The 14,266-nt window shown below is 47.3% G+C and overlaps 7 protein-coding genes across 7 annotated transcripts; 4 read left to right on the top strand and 3 right to left on the bottom strand.

Moving 5' to 3' along the window:
• Positions 1–763: 763 nt before the first annotated feature.
• N7469_003283 (sugar phosphate isomerase/epimerase family protein) lies at positions 764–1,843 on the top strand (the record flags this gene model as incomplete). Its single annotated transcript, XM_056642203.1, has 1 exon — positions 764–1,843. One exon carries the CDS (start codon positions 764–766, stop codon positions 1,841–1,843), a length of 1,080 nt encoding a protein of 359 aa, XP_056501615.1.
• Positions 1,844–2,133: 290 nt separating this feature from the next.
• Positions 2,134–2,433, top strand: N7469_003284 (uncharacterized protein; the record flags this gene model as incomplete). Its single annotated transcript, XM_056642204.1, has 1 exon — positions 2,134–2,433. One exon carries the CDS (start codon positions 2,134–2,136, stop codon positions 2,431–2,433), a length of 300 nt encoding a protein of 99 aa, XP_056501616.1.
• A 1,547-nt stretch (positions 2,434–3,980) lies between these two features.
• On the top strand, positions 3,981–7,267 carry N7469_003285 (uncharacterized protein; the record flags this gene model as incomplete). The annotated part of the gene is made up of 3 exons (XM_056642205.1): positions 3,981–4,238; positions 4,291–5,054; positions 5,107–7,267. The coding sequence occupies 3 exons, from the start codon at positions 3,981–3,983 to the stop codon at positions 7,265–7,267; spliced, it is 3,183 nt and encodes a 1,060-aa protein (XP_056501617.1).
• Positions 7,268–7,521: 254 nt separating this feature from the next.
• eng2 (putative GPI anchored endo-1,3(4)-beta-glucanase) lies at positions 7,522–9,483 on the bottom strand (the record flags this gene model as incomplete). The annotated part of the gene is made up of 1 exon (XM_056642206.1): positions 7,522–9,483. The coding sequence occupies one exon, from the start codon at positions 9,481–9,483 to the stop codon at positions 7,522–7,524; it is 1,962 nt and encodes a 653-aa protein (XP_056501618.1).
• Positions 9,484–10,848: 1,365 nt separating this feature from the next.
• Positions 10,849–11,167, bottom strand: N7469_003287 (uncharacterized protein; the record flags this gene model as incomplete). The annotated part of the gene is made up of 2 exons (XM_056642207.1): positions 10,849–10,913; positions 10,972–11,167. 2 exons carry the CDS (start codon positions 11,165–11,167, stop codon positions 10,849–10,851), a joined length of 261 nt encoding a protein of 86 aa, XP_056501619.1.
• A 714-nt stretch (positions 11,168–11,881) lies between these two features.
• Positions 11,882–12,210, top strand: N7469_003288 (uncharacterized protein; the record flags this gene model as incomplete). The annotated part of the gene is made up of 2 exons (XM_056642208.1): positions 11,882–11,958; positions 12,015–12,210. The coding sequence occupies 2 exons, from the start codon at positions 11,882–11,884 to the stop codon at positions 12,208–12,210; spliced, it is 273 nt and encodes a 90-aa protein (XP_056501620.1).
• Positions 12,211–12,463: 253 nt separating this feature from the next.
• Positions 12,464–13,137, bottom strand: N7469_003289 (uncharacterized protein; the record flags this gene model as incomplete). Its single annotated transcript, XM_056642209.1, has 2 exons — positions 12,464–12,811; positions 12,895–13,137. The coding sequence occupies 2 exons, from the start codon at positions 13,135–13,137 to the stop codon at positions 12,464–12,466; spliced, it is 591 nt and encodes a 196-aa protein (XP_056501621.1).
• Between the last annotated feature and the right edge of the window lie 1,129 nt (positions 13,138–14,266).

Below are 14,266 nucleotides of genomic sequence, written 5' to 3' on the forward strand. Positions count from 1 at the left end.
ATGAAAAAAATATGATACAGGCTTGTAGTACAAAACCAACGCCTTTATAACGCGGACAAGGATGAAGACATTCTACTCCTGTCGGTTCAACGTGTCCAATTTATATCATTTTCGTCTCCTCTTGATTGCCAGATACGTCGATCAAATAGTTGCATCGGATGCGGCGCTATTCTCGGAGGGTTATTGCTCAACTACGATGTGTGGTCGTTCCATTCTCATACCCGCTCCAACCGAGGACGTGACGAGAGATACCAAACGCTGCCGTCAACCACCCGAAAGCAGCCCTAATGGCTTGCATCGACGAGTCTCCAGAATGATCCCGGTAGATTCCTGGATATACTTTCCAATCTCCCACCGGTACTTTTTCTGCCGCGTCAGTGGAGTACGAGTTGCACGCAGCGATATCTTCCATTGGGCTGATTGAATTCTGGACCATCCCAGACGGTCGTTTTGAACGGTATCGGCCCACTTATTTGACGCATTTGCTCACCCCTGGACCTTTGAGGTTCCGATCGACACGGAAACAGATACATTGGCATCAGTTGTTCGTATTAGATTGTGGTTTAAAATGAACAGCCGCGGGCGTTTGACGATCATTTGTACTTGATTATACTATTTTATCATCCCCGAAGACGCATCACCACCAAGTCTGGGAAGCTTCCTACAAATTATTACGGAGATTTATAGATCTGAACCGAAACTATTGCTATTACTACTACCACTGACAGTAGCAATACAATAAATCTTCAACTTGTCCATGAACATGACTTCTCTTCCCACACCACCAGCGGAATCTACTGGTCGTTGGAAGCCCGCCATCGCAACTGTTAGCCTTGGAGCTGCAAGCCTACACTCAATAACAGCCAAAATCGACGCGGCAGCAAACAACGGTCAACAGGGTCTTGAGCTTTTCCATGATGATCTCGCACAGCTAGCCAAGACGCTACGCTCCCAGGAGCACGAACCCACGGGCCGATCCGATCGAGAGTTCGAGATCGACGCCGCGCATGCAATACGCGATTTATGCGCCGAGCGGGGCTTACAGGTTCTAGCGCTTCAGCCGTTTCGGCATTTTGAAGGTTTGATTGATCCTGTGCAGCATGCTCAGCGTATTGATGAGCTCAAACACTGGGTGCAGTTGGCGAAGGTACTTGGGGACAATCTCTTCATTCTCATTCCATCCTCCTTCCTCGATGCTTCTGAGATTACTGGTGACCGGGACCGGCTAGTGGCAGACCTGGTCGAGGCTGCTAATGTGGCATTCCCAATCCGTATCGCTTATGAGGCATTAGCCTGGGGCACTTATGTCAATACGTGGGAGGATTCCTGGGAAATAGTCAAGCGGGCCAACCGACCAAATCTGGGCATCTGCCTAGATACATTTAACATCGCGGCAAGAGTATGGGCCGATCCGACTAGTCCATCTGGACGAAGACCGGAGATTGCAGACAAGGAATTACACCTCTCAATGGAACGACTTGCCCGAGAGATAGATCCAAACCGGGTAATGATGGTACAGTTGGCCGATGGCGAGAAGGTCGACCCACAATCTTCCTTGCTTAAAACACCAGGACTTCCCACGCTGCTATCCTGGTCGCGGAATGCTCGCCTGTTCCCGTGTGAAGAGGAAAGGGGCGGGTACCTGCCAATTGGGCTTGTAACAGAGGCTTGTTTGGACGGATTGGGCTACACGGGTTGGGTGAGCATGGAAGTTTTTTCAAGAACTACCACGGTGGATGATCCCTCCGTTCCAGAGAAGCATGCCGCAAGAGCAGGACGATCATGGCGGAGGATGCTGGAACGCTTGACGGTAGCGGAAGAGAATAAGGTAGATTCGTTCTAGAGTTAGGGCTAGATTCCACAGGTCTACTTGTGGGTATTGGCTGCGAATTATTGGTTAGTTGAAATTCTTGTCTTTTCAAGCATATCTATAGTAGAGAAAAGGTTCCTAAACTATTCGTTGTCAATCCCTTGTATCAAATAATAGCTTTATTAATTTATATAGATGTATGTAATATCATAACTACTTCCCCGACGGTCAATATACAAGGGATCGAGGATATCCCTGTTCTCATAGTACCCGACGCCGTTGGATCTCATCTTGACCCTGCAAAGTACCAACAGTAACATACCATGGAAACGGATCCGTGTCCTAGGCCACGGTACGACTGGTCTATTGTCTCAAAATTTTGGAATGTACAGGATCCCGACTACCGGGAACTCAGCGAGCCTTCTGGAAAAGTGACTTATCAAGCCCACAGGTACCAATTTCCTCAACCGTTTGAATCCACTCGTTGGCCTGCCGGATATCCTGCGTACTTCCGCGAAGAATGTCACTATATCGCGACGGGCCGCGCTTTGGACCAATTAACCGCAGCCAAGATTGGAATGTACGGTCCCGATCGAACGGTCGACATTCCTCATCGCAAGTAAATGGGGCGATCTACGATATCGCTCCAGCGGGATCCACCCAACGGGATTCTGCAGGACCGTTCTCAGCGGCCGTTAAAGTTATTGGAAGGGAGCAGACGGCATGTCAATTCCTCGGATATTGTTCCCCGTATGCTGTTTGAGATATGAGGATTGCGAATATGGAACTTTGACGAAGCAGTCAATGGGGCCGTATTGACGAATGCTTGAAGGTCAAGAATGATGTACTTCGACTTCCGGGTTCGAGAATATAAGTCCTATCAGAATTGTGCCCAGGCTGTGAATGGGGCATTTTTCTTCACTCAAACTTTTAAGCGAGCAAAGATAGGCTTCAGAAGTTTATTACTGTTTTTCAAGACATCTATGGTCACCTACATTCCATGAATCTATTATACCAACTCACATTCAATCTCTGAGAGCGGGACACCATTTTCAACATCCTCATTTTCAAGATCCTCATTTCAAGCTTAGGATAGGGTCCCAAATTCGTAACATATGTACTGGTGGACTTGAATGAGCAGCGACTCTCATCGGGTCCCACGGCATTAACATGATTACACCACTTTTTCAAGCGAGTTGATCTCTCGCGATGTAACAACCTAAACACTTCTATAAATACATCCGCTATATCATCCAAAATTAACGGGAACAGCTCAAATCTTTACATGACCGCGGCCCTGACCCACCTGTTCAATTACCGGGGCATTTGTTTGCAGATATGATCGGTCTAGTACTAATACTAATATGAAATAATTGGATTCGAAAGAATCTACAACTATGATGTAAACTTCCAAATGCCTAATATTATGGGTTATCCAGGTTACCACGTCTGTTCAATCAAGGCTGACGCAACACTGTTTGTAAGAGCGGGATCAATGTTGTTGTTGGACAACGGGATTTAAGAATAGACTGGAACATTGATGACGGGAACACATGCGGTGTAACATTGCCAATGGATGGTATTACAATCGACCCTGTATCTGGATACATTCGTAGAAGCTGAGATTTATACCCCGGGGCCACGCTGCATTGTCGGAACAACGGCCCTTGGAGGTGGAGAGCATGCAGCGAATTATCGTCAAGAATATTAGTGGTGTAAAGATGAACAGGCTGTGTGAGCCTGTAGGAGTAGATCAAAATGGCAATTTATGTAGACGGAAATATCTTACTGGGTGTTTGCGCATTGGTTCCTTCGCAACGCTATACGGCCGCCATCAAGTTTTCCCCGATAGATGGCTTGTACTAGTGAAAACCAAGGAGCCATAAGAAGTATTATTGAAATCGGAATATTGGATGTACCAGAAACAGAACCTCGACTACTGAAATCAAATATTACGCAAAATTTTAGCGGAAATTCTTTCTGGAAACGGAATAATGGCTTCCTCCCGCTCATCCCGAACGCAGTAAGCTGTGCTAGGAGATGTACAACACGAAAGGCGAGCTGAAATAGTGCCTCGGCACGACCTCTAGACGCTAAATACCACTGCATCCTTCGGTAAATATCTTTGCTTCAAATTATTTTCCTGTTGCGAAATACTCCTGTCGGAATCATGGGCATCCAAAGGGGGGATCAGACGACCCCAGCAACCTTTTCGGGTCCTTCTGATGTTCTCATACAAAGATATGGACATCTCGATGTCCTTGACGACTTGATTCGGCTTCGAGCAAGAGATTCTATCCAAAATCCAATTCTTGCATATCCTACTTCGGAGAATGATGCTGCTTCTTATACATACTACAACGGGCAAGATCTGGACGAGATGATCGATCAAGTTGCTTCGCTGTTGATCAGCAATGGATTCCAGCCAGTATGTTTTCCGGAACTTGCACTCTAGCCACCGCTAACAGGGTTCTTGAAAGAAAAACAATACTCCGAACAATGACCACATAGTTGCTCTTCTCACCCTATCGGACATCAATATGGTAATCACGTTTTTCGCTCTCAGTCGATTAGGGTATACTGTTATGATGCTTTCGCCACGACTGTCTGGGGAAGCATGTGTCTCTTTGATGAACGAGGCCAATTGCGAAAACATCATATATGGGAGTACAGGATACATTCGCTCGACAATGGGGGACATCTTACAACGGAAGCTGGTGAGCTGTCGCCCAATGCCGAATGCAGCTTGTGCAAGTGACAACACTGAGACTTCGCTATTTGTGTTAAGTCGCACTCGTAATCCTGAAATACGGAAAAATAAGATCGCTCTAATCCTTCATTCATCTGGATCTACGGGGACTCCAAAACCTCTTTATCTCACTCACCGTGCGTTGATGACACATCCTCTTCGAGGGCCAGGGTTGACTTCTTTCAATCCACTTCCGTGGTATCACTTGCATGGATTATCGACGGCGTTGCAAGCTATGTGGATGAGGAAGATTGCATTTATGTGGAATACATCACTTCCTTTAACGGCCCAATCCGTGGTTTCAGTGCTGAAAGCCGTGCAACCTGAATCGGTAGCGGCGGTTCCATACATGCTTCAACTTTTGGTCGATAGTCCTTATGGAATAGACTGTCTTCGGAAATGTCAGCTTGTCACATACGGTGGTGCGCCTTGCCCCGATGAGCTTGGAGACCGCCTCGTAAGAGCTGGAGTCAAGCTCAGTGGCTCTTTCGGATTGTAAGTTATTGTCATTACCCCTGGGGTTGTAGCCATCTAACGACAAATTTAGAACGGAGGCAGGGCTGGTGGCAGAGTCGATTTCTCGGCCCGAGGGAGATCCGTACTGGAACTATCTGAAATTTTTCGACAATATCGGGCCATATATCTGGATGAAACCCATTGGCAACTCTCTTTATGAATGCGTCTACCTAGCAGGTCATCCAGCATTGACAACGTCGAATTCAAATGAGCCACCCGGATCGTTCCACTCCAAGGACGTCTTCGAGCCGCATCCCACGATTCCGAACCGATGGAAATACGCATCAAGGCTTGATGACAGAGTCACACTCTTAAACGGTGAAAAAGTGCTCCCGCTCCCGATTGAAGGATTAATCAAGCAGAATAGTCTAGTTCACGACGCTGTCGTTGTTGGTATCGGAAAAGCAACTCCTGGTTTGCTTTTACTTCGTTCCGAAGAGGCCGAGAACCTCGAAATTTCTAATGAGGAATACCTACAGAAAGTCTGGCCCACCATAGAAGACGCCAATTCTCGAGCTGAGCGATTCTCTCAAATATCTATGGACATGGTTGCTGCCCTTCCATTGACAGCCGAGTTCCCGCGAACAGACAAAGGCTCCATGATTCGAGCTCAGGTTTATTCGCAATATGCCAATCTTATTGAGAATCTGTATCTTCAGGCGGAGAAGGCTAGTGGACGACTGCAGTTGAATGAGGTCGAGACAGAGTCATTTTTGATGAGATTTTGTCATGATGAGCTGCAAATTGCTCTGTCTAATGTTGACGCGAATTTCTTTGAAGAGGGAATTGATAGTCTGAAAGCTATCCAACTTCGCCGGCTGATACTTCAAAATTTCTACTTCCGAAAAGGGGATATTGGCCTTAATATGGTATATGAAGCTGGGAATATCAAATGCCTCGCAAGAACTATATGTGCTCTTCAACAAGGAAAGGCCGTGGAAACCTCAGAGGATGGCGAAATGACCATGCTGAGTTTAATCCGCAGATATTCGAATTTTGAGAGACATACTCCTTTCCCAGTTCCGAAGGCGAGCTCCAGATGCGTCATTCTTACTGGTGCTACAGGGTCTATCGGCGCCCACATCCTCTATGAGTTTTTGAAAGACGACTCGATTGCAACTGTCTTCTGCCTAACTCGGCAGAACTCCCCACGGGAAGCCGTCCTCCAAAGTCTCCTGGATAAAGGTCTTCATCTTTCAGTTGAGCAAACTTCACGAGTCACGGCACTTTCATGTACTCTGGACCAGCCTAGGTTGGGCCTAAATGAAGACATATTCAATCAGTTGCAAAACTCAACGACTCACATCATTCATGCTGCATGGCCAGTCAATTTTCATCTTCCACTCTCCGATTTCGAACCACATATACGGGGGCTACACAATCTGATTCAACTTTCACTATCTGTTCGACAGAGCCATCCGGCAGTTCTGCTGTTCTGCTCTTCCGTCTCAACAATCTTACGGTCTCCCATCAAAGACATTCCGGAGTCCACAGCCAAGCTTTGCGATGCATATATGGGATATGGCCAATCTAAATTGGTTGGCGAGCAAATCGTCAATAATTCACACCGGGCAGGGACACATGCATATTCTCTTCGTATAGGACAGGTATCAGGTCATTCAAAGAAGGGTCTGTGGAATGATTCTGAGGCCCTCCCTCTGCTTATCCGGTCAGCTTTGACGTTGAAGTCATTGCCAGACATCGATCAAAGCTGCAATTGGCTTCCTGTTGATAAGTTAGCCTCTTCGATTGTTGAGATAGCCCAAGCTCGTTCACGTGCTGCGGACAGAGAAGAGACATGCAACCCGTCTGGGGAGATATTGAAAGATTTAGAGCATGAGGATTGTTCGGTGTATAATATTTGCAATCCTCATGATTTCTCGTGGTCCTCAATGCTGTCCACTTTGAGGAAAAATGGCTTCCAGTTTGAGACTATCTCTTTCAAGAAATGGTTGCGGTTACTGCGCGAGAGCGAGAAACGTGGCGAGGAACACGCCAATCCTGCGGTCAAGCTGATCGATCACTATGAGGCAATGTATGGAGGTAATTCGCAGTTGGGCCCCAAGAGCTTCAGAACGGAGAAGGCTGAACGAGACAGTCTTACATTAAGGAATGGGCGCATCAGAATTATTGACGATGGGATACTAAATTGTTACGTGCGGGACTGGTTGAATCGGTGGATAAAGGCGTAATATCAGTTGGAGATCCGGGTAAGGCATTCAAGGGAGATTAAATAAATGCATTGAACATAGATTCGGACAAAAAGGGGTTTTTTACTCATTGATTCATTGATTGACAGAAGAACAATTTTTAGCTAGGATTGTTTGACTATCACGATCTATGGACTAGAACAAAGGGCCTATATTACATATGACGAATTCAAACAAGGAACACCACAAAATAGAATCACAGGAACGCTGATAGAATAAAGGGAAATCAGTACAATTTAGACTACCATGGCAAACCCGAGAGCAACGGCAAAGACCGAGAATCTCGCCGACAGCTTGTCTGCTCCACTGGTGAAGAGTGCAAAGTTGCCGGAGCTGCTCGGGGTGCCTTGATAGGTGCTACCAGTGGGAGCAGAAGGACCACTGGCAGTAGGGATCAAAGCCTTCGAAGTTTGCGGGTTGTTGGCAATGGCGCTCGCAGAAGCAGGATTGACACCGGGAGCAGGGATGATAGTGGGCAGAGGACGTTGCGTCGAGGAAGATCCCTTCTCATCAGAGGCGTTGGAAAGAGCATCGGCCCCAACGGGAGTCGTAGGAACTGAAGACTGAGCGGGTTGAGTAGTATCGGCATTGGTGTTCTGTTGTTGTGTTTCACCAGCGGTGGTAGATTGCCGAGCAGCGGGGACTTGATTGGTGGCTTGGGTAGGGGCCGACTCAGCGAGTACTGGAGATGATTTAGCAGTTTCTGCAACAGCGGGAGTCTCTCCAGCAACTGTTGTTTCAGCGACTACCGAAGAGGTGATTGTAGAGACAGATTCAGCGACGGCAGTGTCGTGATTGACGGGAACAGCAGCAGAAGAACTATCGGCATCCAGGCACAGAGTAGTGGTAGCAGTAACAAATTCAGTCACGTATCGGGTGGTCTTTACGGAAGTCTCCTTGGTGGCAGACTTTACAACAGCTTCAGTGGCAGTGTTCTTGGTGGTTGGAGCGACAACAGCAGTTGTAGAAGGGGTCAGTTCGCCAATGATACCCACTGCGTCCGAGGTGGTAGAAGAGGCAGCAGTGTGGGTTTCTTTTGCCGAAGAGTTCTCGATAGGAGCAGCGGAAGACTGGGCCTTGGCTTCAGTTGTGGCAGCTTGAGTAGTAGTAGAAGAAGCAGCCTGGGTAGCAGAGGCTTTAGTTGTGGTGTCTGGAGCAACAGAGACATGAGTAGCAGTGCCATGGTTGGCAGCAGTATGGGCGTTTGTGGTCTCTGAGATTCCCTTAACACCAGTCTGATAGACCTTGACGGAGTTGATCTCCCAGTAGCTTTCCTTAAAAGCGCCAGGGTTCGAGGCAACATAATTGTGGCAGCTTTGGAAAGAATCAGAGCTGGTCATGGGGCAGCCGGATTCACCGAAGACACCACCAGCCCAATCACCACAGAAGGTCACATCGAAGGTGAAAGATTGAGGTTTGAAACTTTTGGCAACATCACAGGCATCCTGCACTAGAGCCATCGGAGTACCGAATTTGCTGACATCGGGCTTGCCATTGGTGATGGACTCAGGGATCTTGGAGCGAGGGAAGTGCCAGATCTTGAGATATTCCTCGGTCCATTCCATAGCATAGACACCACCACCTTCTTTGTTGAACGGGGTGCCATAGCTACCTTCTTGGCCCTCGATAACACATCCGACAGTACCTAGGTCCTCACCACAGCCAGTAGCGTTGACACTCCCGGACATACCAGTCTCAGTAATACTGCAGGTTCCAGCAGTGTGCATGACAATCTTGTTATAGTCATTCAAATTGACACCCTCGATAATATCGATTTCGCCGTCATTGGGCCAGTTCTTGCCGACAGACCAGAAGGCAGGCCAGGAGCCACAAGCGCTGCCAGGCATATGAGCAATATCGGCGATGACAAGGGAATGATCGTAGTACTTCTTGCTGCCGATGCGCACAGAGTCACGACCTTTATCGCTTGTGGAGATTTTCTTTTCATGATCGACACCAAGATAAACACTGCCAGAGTCCAGGACCTTCACCAGTCCCGAGCTCTCAGCGGTACTCTTATCGACATAGTTGACGAAACCATTGGTAGGGTCATCCCCAACATGAAAGTTGAAGAAATCCAGAAATTTCTCACCTTCCCAGTTCTCGACCAGCGAATAACTTGGACCGGCTGTAACAGAAGAGGCCAGGCCCAGAAGGAAAAGCGAACCAGCGCTGAGCGAAAGTGACGAGGAAACCATATTTCCTCACAATGAAGAATCAAACAGGTAGAAAAGCTTGGCTAGCAATTCACTAATGGAAAGGAGAAAAGCAGCGCAAGGAGAAGAAACGAAGGGATCAGAAGGAAATAAAGAAATAATAAAAAGAGAGGCTCGACAATGCCGGATCGTCAACAAAAAGGAGCAAAAGAATGTACGCGTGGAGAGAAGAAGAAAAAAACAGCGGAGGCCGCCAGCTTGGGCAATCTCTGGCATTTTGTACATCCCTGGAGAGAATCCAAGAATACTGTAGGCTAAAGGAACTTCTACTGTGTACTGCTTGGCCTTTTCACTCCACTCATTCATTCTCTCCACCAGTGACAAGCCTCCAGTGCCTGGTCATTGTAACATATCGAAGCCCCTTGGGCCATGGCAAAGAAATGGACAGGACTGCACCAGACCAAAAGCTCGATAGTCTCTGTAGTCTAGCCCTAAGTCGTCACTCCACCCAGCGTGGACAATCACTCATTCTTCATGAAAGTGGAGATCTCGCAAGGGCACGAGTGGTCATCGTCCGGCGCCTAAAGTGCTGGTAGTGTCAACATGAAACATGATTGCTCGAGCTCCAAACCACCGGTGAAACAGGAGAATACCACTAAAAAGAAAGTCATCGGACGAGCTCCAAAAGGGGTGGGAAGAGATTCAACTGGCCACGGAATAATCTCCTCGTCTCTTTGAATGGCACTTGGGGAGTCCAAAGGTCTGTTTCAGTGCTGGATGATCGAATGAATCATCTCACATTCCAATGATGTTGCTGTGGCGCGCCCGCGTCGATCCGGGAGACTACACCCGCGAAGATGGTGGGACTCTCCACTTTGAACGGTCTTAGAATAGTCCCTGCATGAGAAGAGAAGAACAGTATATGATTTGGAAGGACTAAATCTCAGGGTGGCGATGAAGTGAGGAATTTTGATGGTGAGAAGTTGATGGGAAATTAAAAGAAAGAAAAGTTGAAATGCATGGATGATGCCAAGACAAGTTGATATTGACTCTACATAGTACGAAGAAGTGTATAGTTTGACTGGACCGAGTTACAAGTATACACTGGAATATCATTAAATCAAACAAGTTTATGTACTATTAAGTTACTAGTGATCAATAACTGCATATTACGCGAACTTGCGGAGTGCAGTGGTGAAACAATAGTGTAATACTGCATGCAGCATACAACATATAGAAGTGAATCAATTTCTGCTTTATCACTTAAGTGTTATTATGATTACGACTCACAATAGTATGACTTGTACAAAGTGTTATGATCAAGTTTGCATGGACAGTTTACATACAGTAGAACATACTTCTGCTGTACTGCTGCGTCAGTTCTAGATATTGAACCACCAAGGAAGTCTATAAATTAACTGGCAATGGTCGCGTCTTTCGCAGCCGATCGCTCTCGTCGCCTTTATCCTGCGCTGCAAACAAAGCCATCAGCGACTCTTCGCAAAGTATCTCCCCCAACTCCACACATACCAAGTGGTTCATCGTAATACCGGTATTCTGCACTCAAAGGATCCTCCATTTCTAGTTCAGCCACGGGTAGAGGAGCGATCTCGTAGGGCCCTGGATTGGTCCCCGCAGGATGCAGGCTTTGGAATATTCGGCCGTAAATCGAACCAGAGCCATTGGCAGTTTCGAACAGACTGCTCTCTTTAAAAGGATTCGGCATGGCGAATAGCGAACCGGTACTAGCAGAAGCTGACCCGGACAAGAGCCAGATACAAGATTGTAGACAGACCCAAAGTGGGAGATGAGATCAGCCGGAATTCGTTTCGTTGAAACCGGTGCCGACTGTCGCGGGATGAAGAAACACTTTTCAAGCGGTGATGCGATGATGACCATGAACAGAGGGTCGGGATATCTGTCCGTCTCTTATATACCATCTATTGCACTCATATTGGCCACTGCAGCCACTCAACATATGTGTGACATCAGGTGAAGCTCATTGAATCCAGTCCATAGAGAAGGCGACATGAAGAGGCAACAGCCTATTCTGAAGAATTCACAAGTTGATAGCCATCTCCATCGCCGTAGGAGCGAAATTCAGCTTCGAACCGTTGGGTTGAATCGTGATAAGTTCACGGGAGACCGATCATCTTGGCCAGTGCCAGTGGTTCCTCTTTCATTCTCATGGCTTTCAGATCCCAGTACCATACATTCAGTGAAAATATAAATAAGAGAATATTTCATGGCTCGGGATTGGACTTCCATAATTTGCCAGCACGACGTTGCCATGACGCAGCGCTGGGCCAGACAAGAATTGGATGCATGGCCATGTTGGAGTTAGATGACTTGTCTAGTATTGGTTCAAGTTGCAATGCCTTATTCGTAGATTTTGCTTACTCCACACTGGATTTTGCAATCAATTCATTTGCAGATTACCATGTCGAGATCCCCTGCTAACGAAGAGGTGGATGTCACTGCCGAAGAACGAGCCAGCGCAATGCGTCAATATCAAGCGTGAGGACAGCAAACTATCTCTCTCATTCGGAGACTTTCTAACGCCATCTTTGTAGGACGCTAAAAAGCCCTGATGTTTCCAATGTCACTGAAGAGGAAGCTCGAGACCTTCTCAGTAACGAGTTGGGCTGGGATGAACCCCGACATGAAGTATACGCACCAGCTGAGCATCAGAATCCAGCCAGCATAGAAGCCAGCAGTCGGGCATTTAATCCACACTCAAAAAGGGACAAACGGGCAGCGGAACTTTGATTGTACATAAAACCTCGAGTTAATGGCGGATGGTCTGAAATATCACCTGTTGCTGTCATCTGGTCTGCCCCAATTAGGAGCGAATCCGAACTGTCTCTATTCGAACTGTATGCATTTCAAATGCACAAGTTGTGGATTTGTCAATCTTATATTTCGGAAATTCCCTATGAACCTCTTTTTCTTTCCCACCATAAGACAGTATTTATGTATGCCTGAAGAGGAAATAGACACAAAAATAAAATAAAAATACAAACTACTCCTCCTGCTCAGGACCCAAATACAGATCTGGATCAGGCCACCAGCAGAAAAGATCTTTGAGACGATCCAGTGGGGCCGTGATGAGGGCAGCCGCTGTCGCGTAGGGTGGACGGTCTGGCATCGAAGGATGTGCACGAGTTGGAGCAAACCATTTTGTGCGGCAAAATGAACGAGCCAAGCGGTCACTCTCTTCTGCTGTGATGGCCGATTCCAACTTGACTAAATCAAGAGTCTCTTCGGTGTGAATGTGGACGGCCAAATCATCCATCAAGTCGGTGATGGTGGGGACGAAGCGTGGGTCGGAGCAATGAAGATCTTGAAAGATTTCAAGCTTCTCTTTGATCTGCAAAAATTATTTTTTCAGCTCGAGGCTGACCCTAAATCGAAGACAAAGCTTGGTACAGAATTGGTATAAGTTATACTCACCTGCTGATGGGGATGGGGATGAAAATCCTGCTGCTCTTCATCTATTACTGGATCATCACGAATATACTTTTCCATCGCAGGGAATAATACAACCTCCTCTCCCACCAGATGACGGGCCAGTTGCCAAGTAAATTGGTTCTGATGGCAGGTCTGTCCATTCTCGTCAGTGGCATCAATAATGCGGTGGTAACACTGGGCCAGATCCCGATGATCGGCAGAGATGGTATGAGTGATGCGATTCATTTGGGATACAATAGAAGAAACATCTGGGTGCAGTTTTCAAGCGGTGATCATTTTGAAAGAATGACAAAGAACAACACGCTTTATTAGATACATGCTGCGAAGGAATTACATCTCTGGAATGCGGGAGTTTATCCCACCAAAGAGAAACGAGTAAAATAACTTCACTCTAGACTCCAACCAGTTGGAGAGCTTCAAAATGGGGGCACATTGACTCACACACACACACACACACACACACACACACACACACACCCTTCTCTCTCGGGGCCAAGTCATCAGACTCCACTCGGGACAGTCAACAGGCATGCGCCTAGTCTTGGGCTTCTTTGGGTTTGTCTTTTGACTTCCTCTTCTTCTCTTTTCCTTTGTCACCTCCCAAAGTCGGCAGATATCGCAGATATAGCAGGCAGAGACAGGGATAGCTGCGAGTATGAACGTGGCCTCTCGGTAAGTCTTCTCAGCATGGGTCGTGTATATATTGAATCTATTCAGGATGTAATGTATATATACTCGTGCTGCTCTAGATTTCATGGACTTCTACTACTCCCCTCCCTCCCCTTGTTCGGACTATTGACGGATGATGAACAGAGTCCAACCCCACGGGAACCAACCCAAGACTGCCCAGCCCGGGTCAAAACCCACCAGCCAAACTGTCTTGTCGCGGGGGGATCTGTGGACGTCTTTCTGACTGGCTATGGCCAACTCAGTGGGGCCATCCTTGCGAGACGCCGACTCCTTCATGTTCAACCCGCCAGCCCTACGCAGACTGTAAAGCCTGTCGAGAATGGCAGGTTGACTGTGATCATGCCCGGCCTCAATGCTCTCACTGCACTCAGGAACAACTCTTATGTTTCTATGTTGACCCGACGGCAAACACCAAGATGAGAAAACGAAAGCCCAAGCCAAAAGTCCCCGTTCCAACGCTCAGACCTATCGTCCCTCCGACTAAAGGTTCTCCCGGTCCAGACCGGACCCTGACCCTATCAATCCATGACCAGTCACGATCCACTTGATACCTCACTTTCATAACGACATCCGACGACGTACAAAACGATGAATAATGGCCTTATAATGATCTTATTATACTGAAGATTGCTTTGGTGGTGAAAACACACTTGGGAGTAGCTCA

This window comes from Penicillium citrinum, assembly GCF_028827155.1.
Source record: "Penicillium citrinum strain IBT 23319 chromosome Unknown utg000003l:1.0-4596430.0:1.0-4598250.0, whole genome shotgun sequence".
NCBI classification, from domain to species: Eukaryota; Fungi; Ascomycota; class Eurotiomycetes; order Eurotiales; family Aspergillaceae; genus Penicillium; species Penicillium citrinum.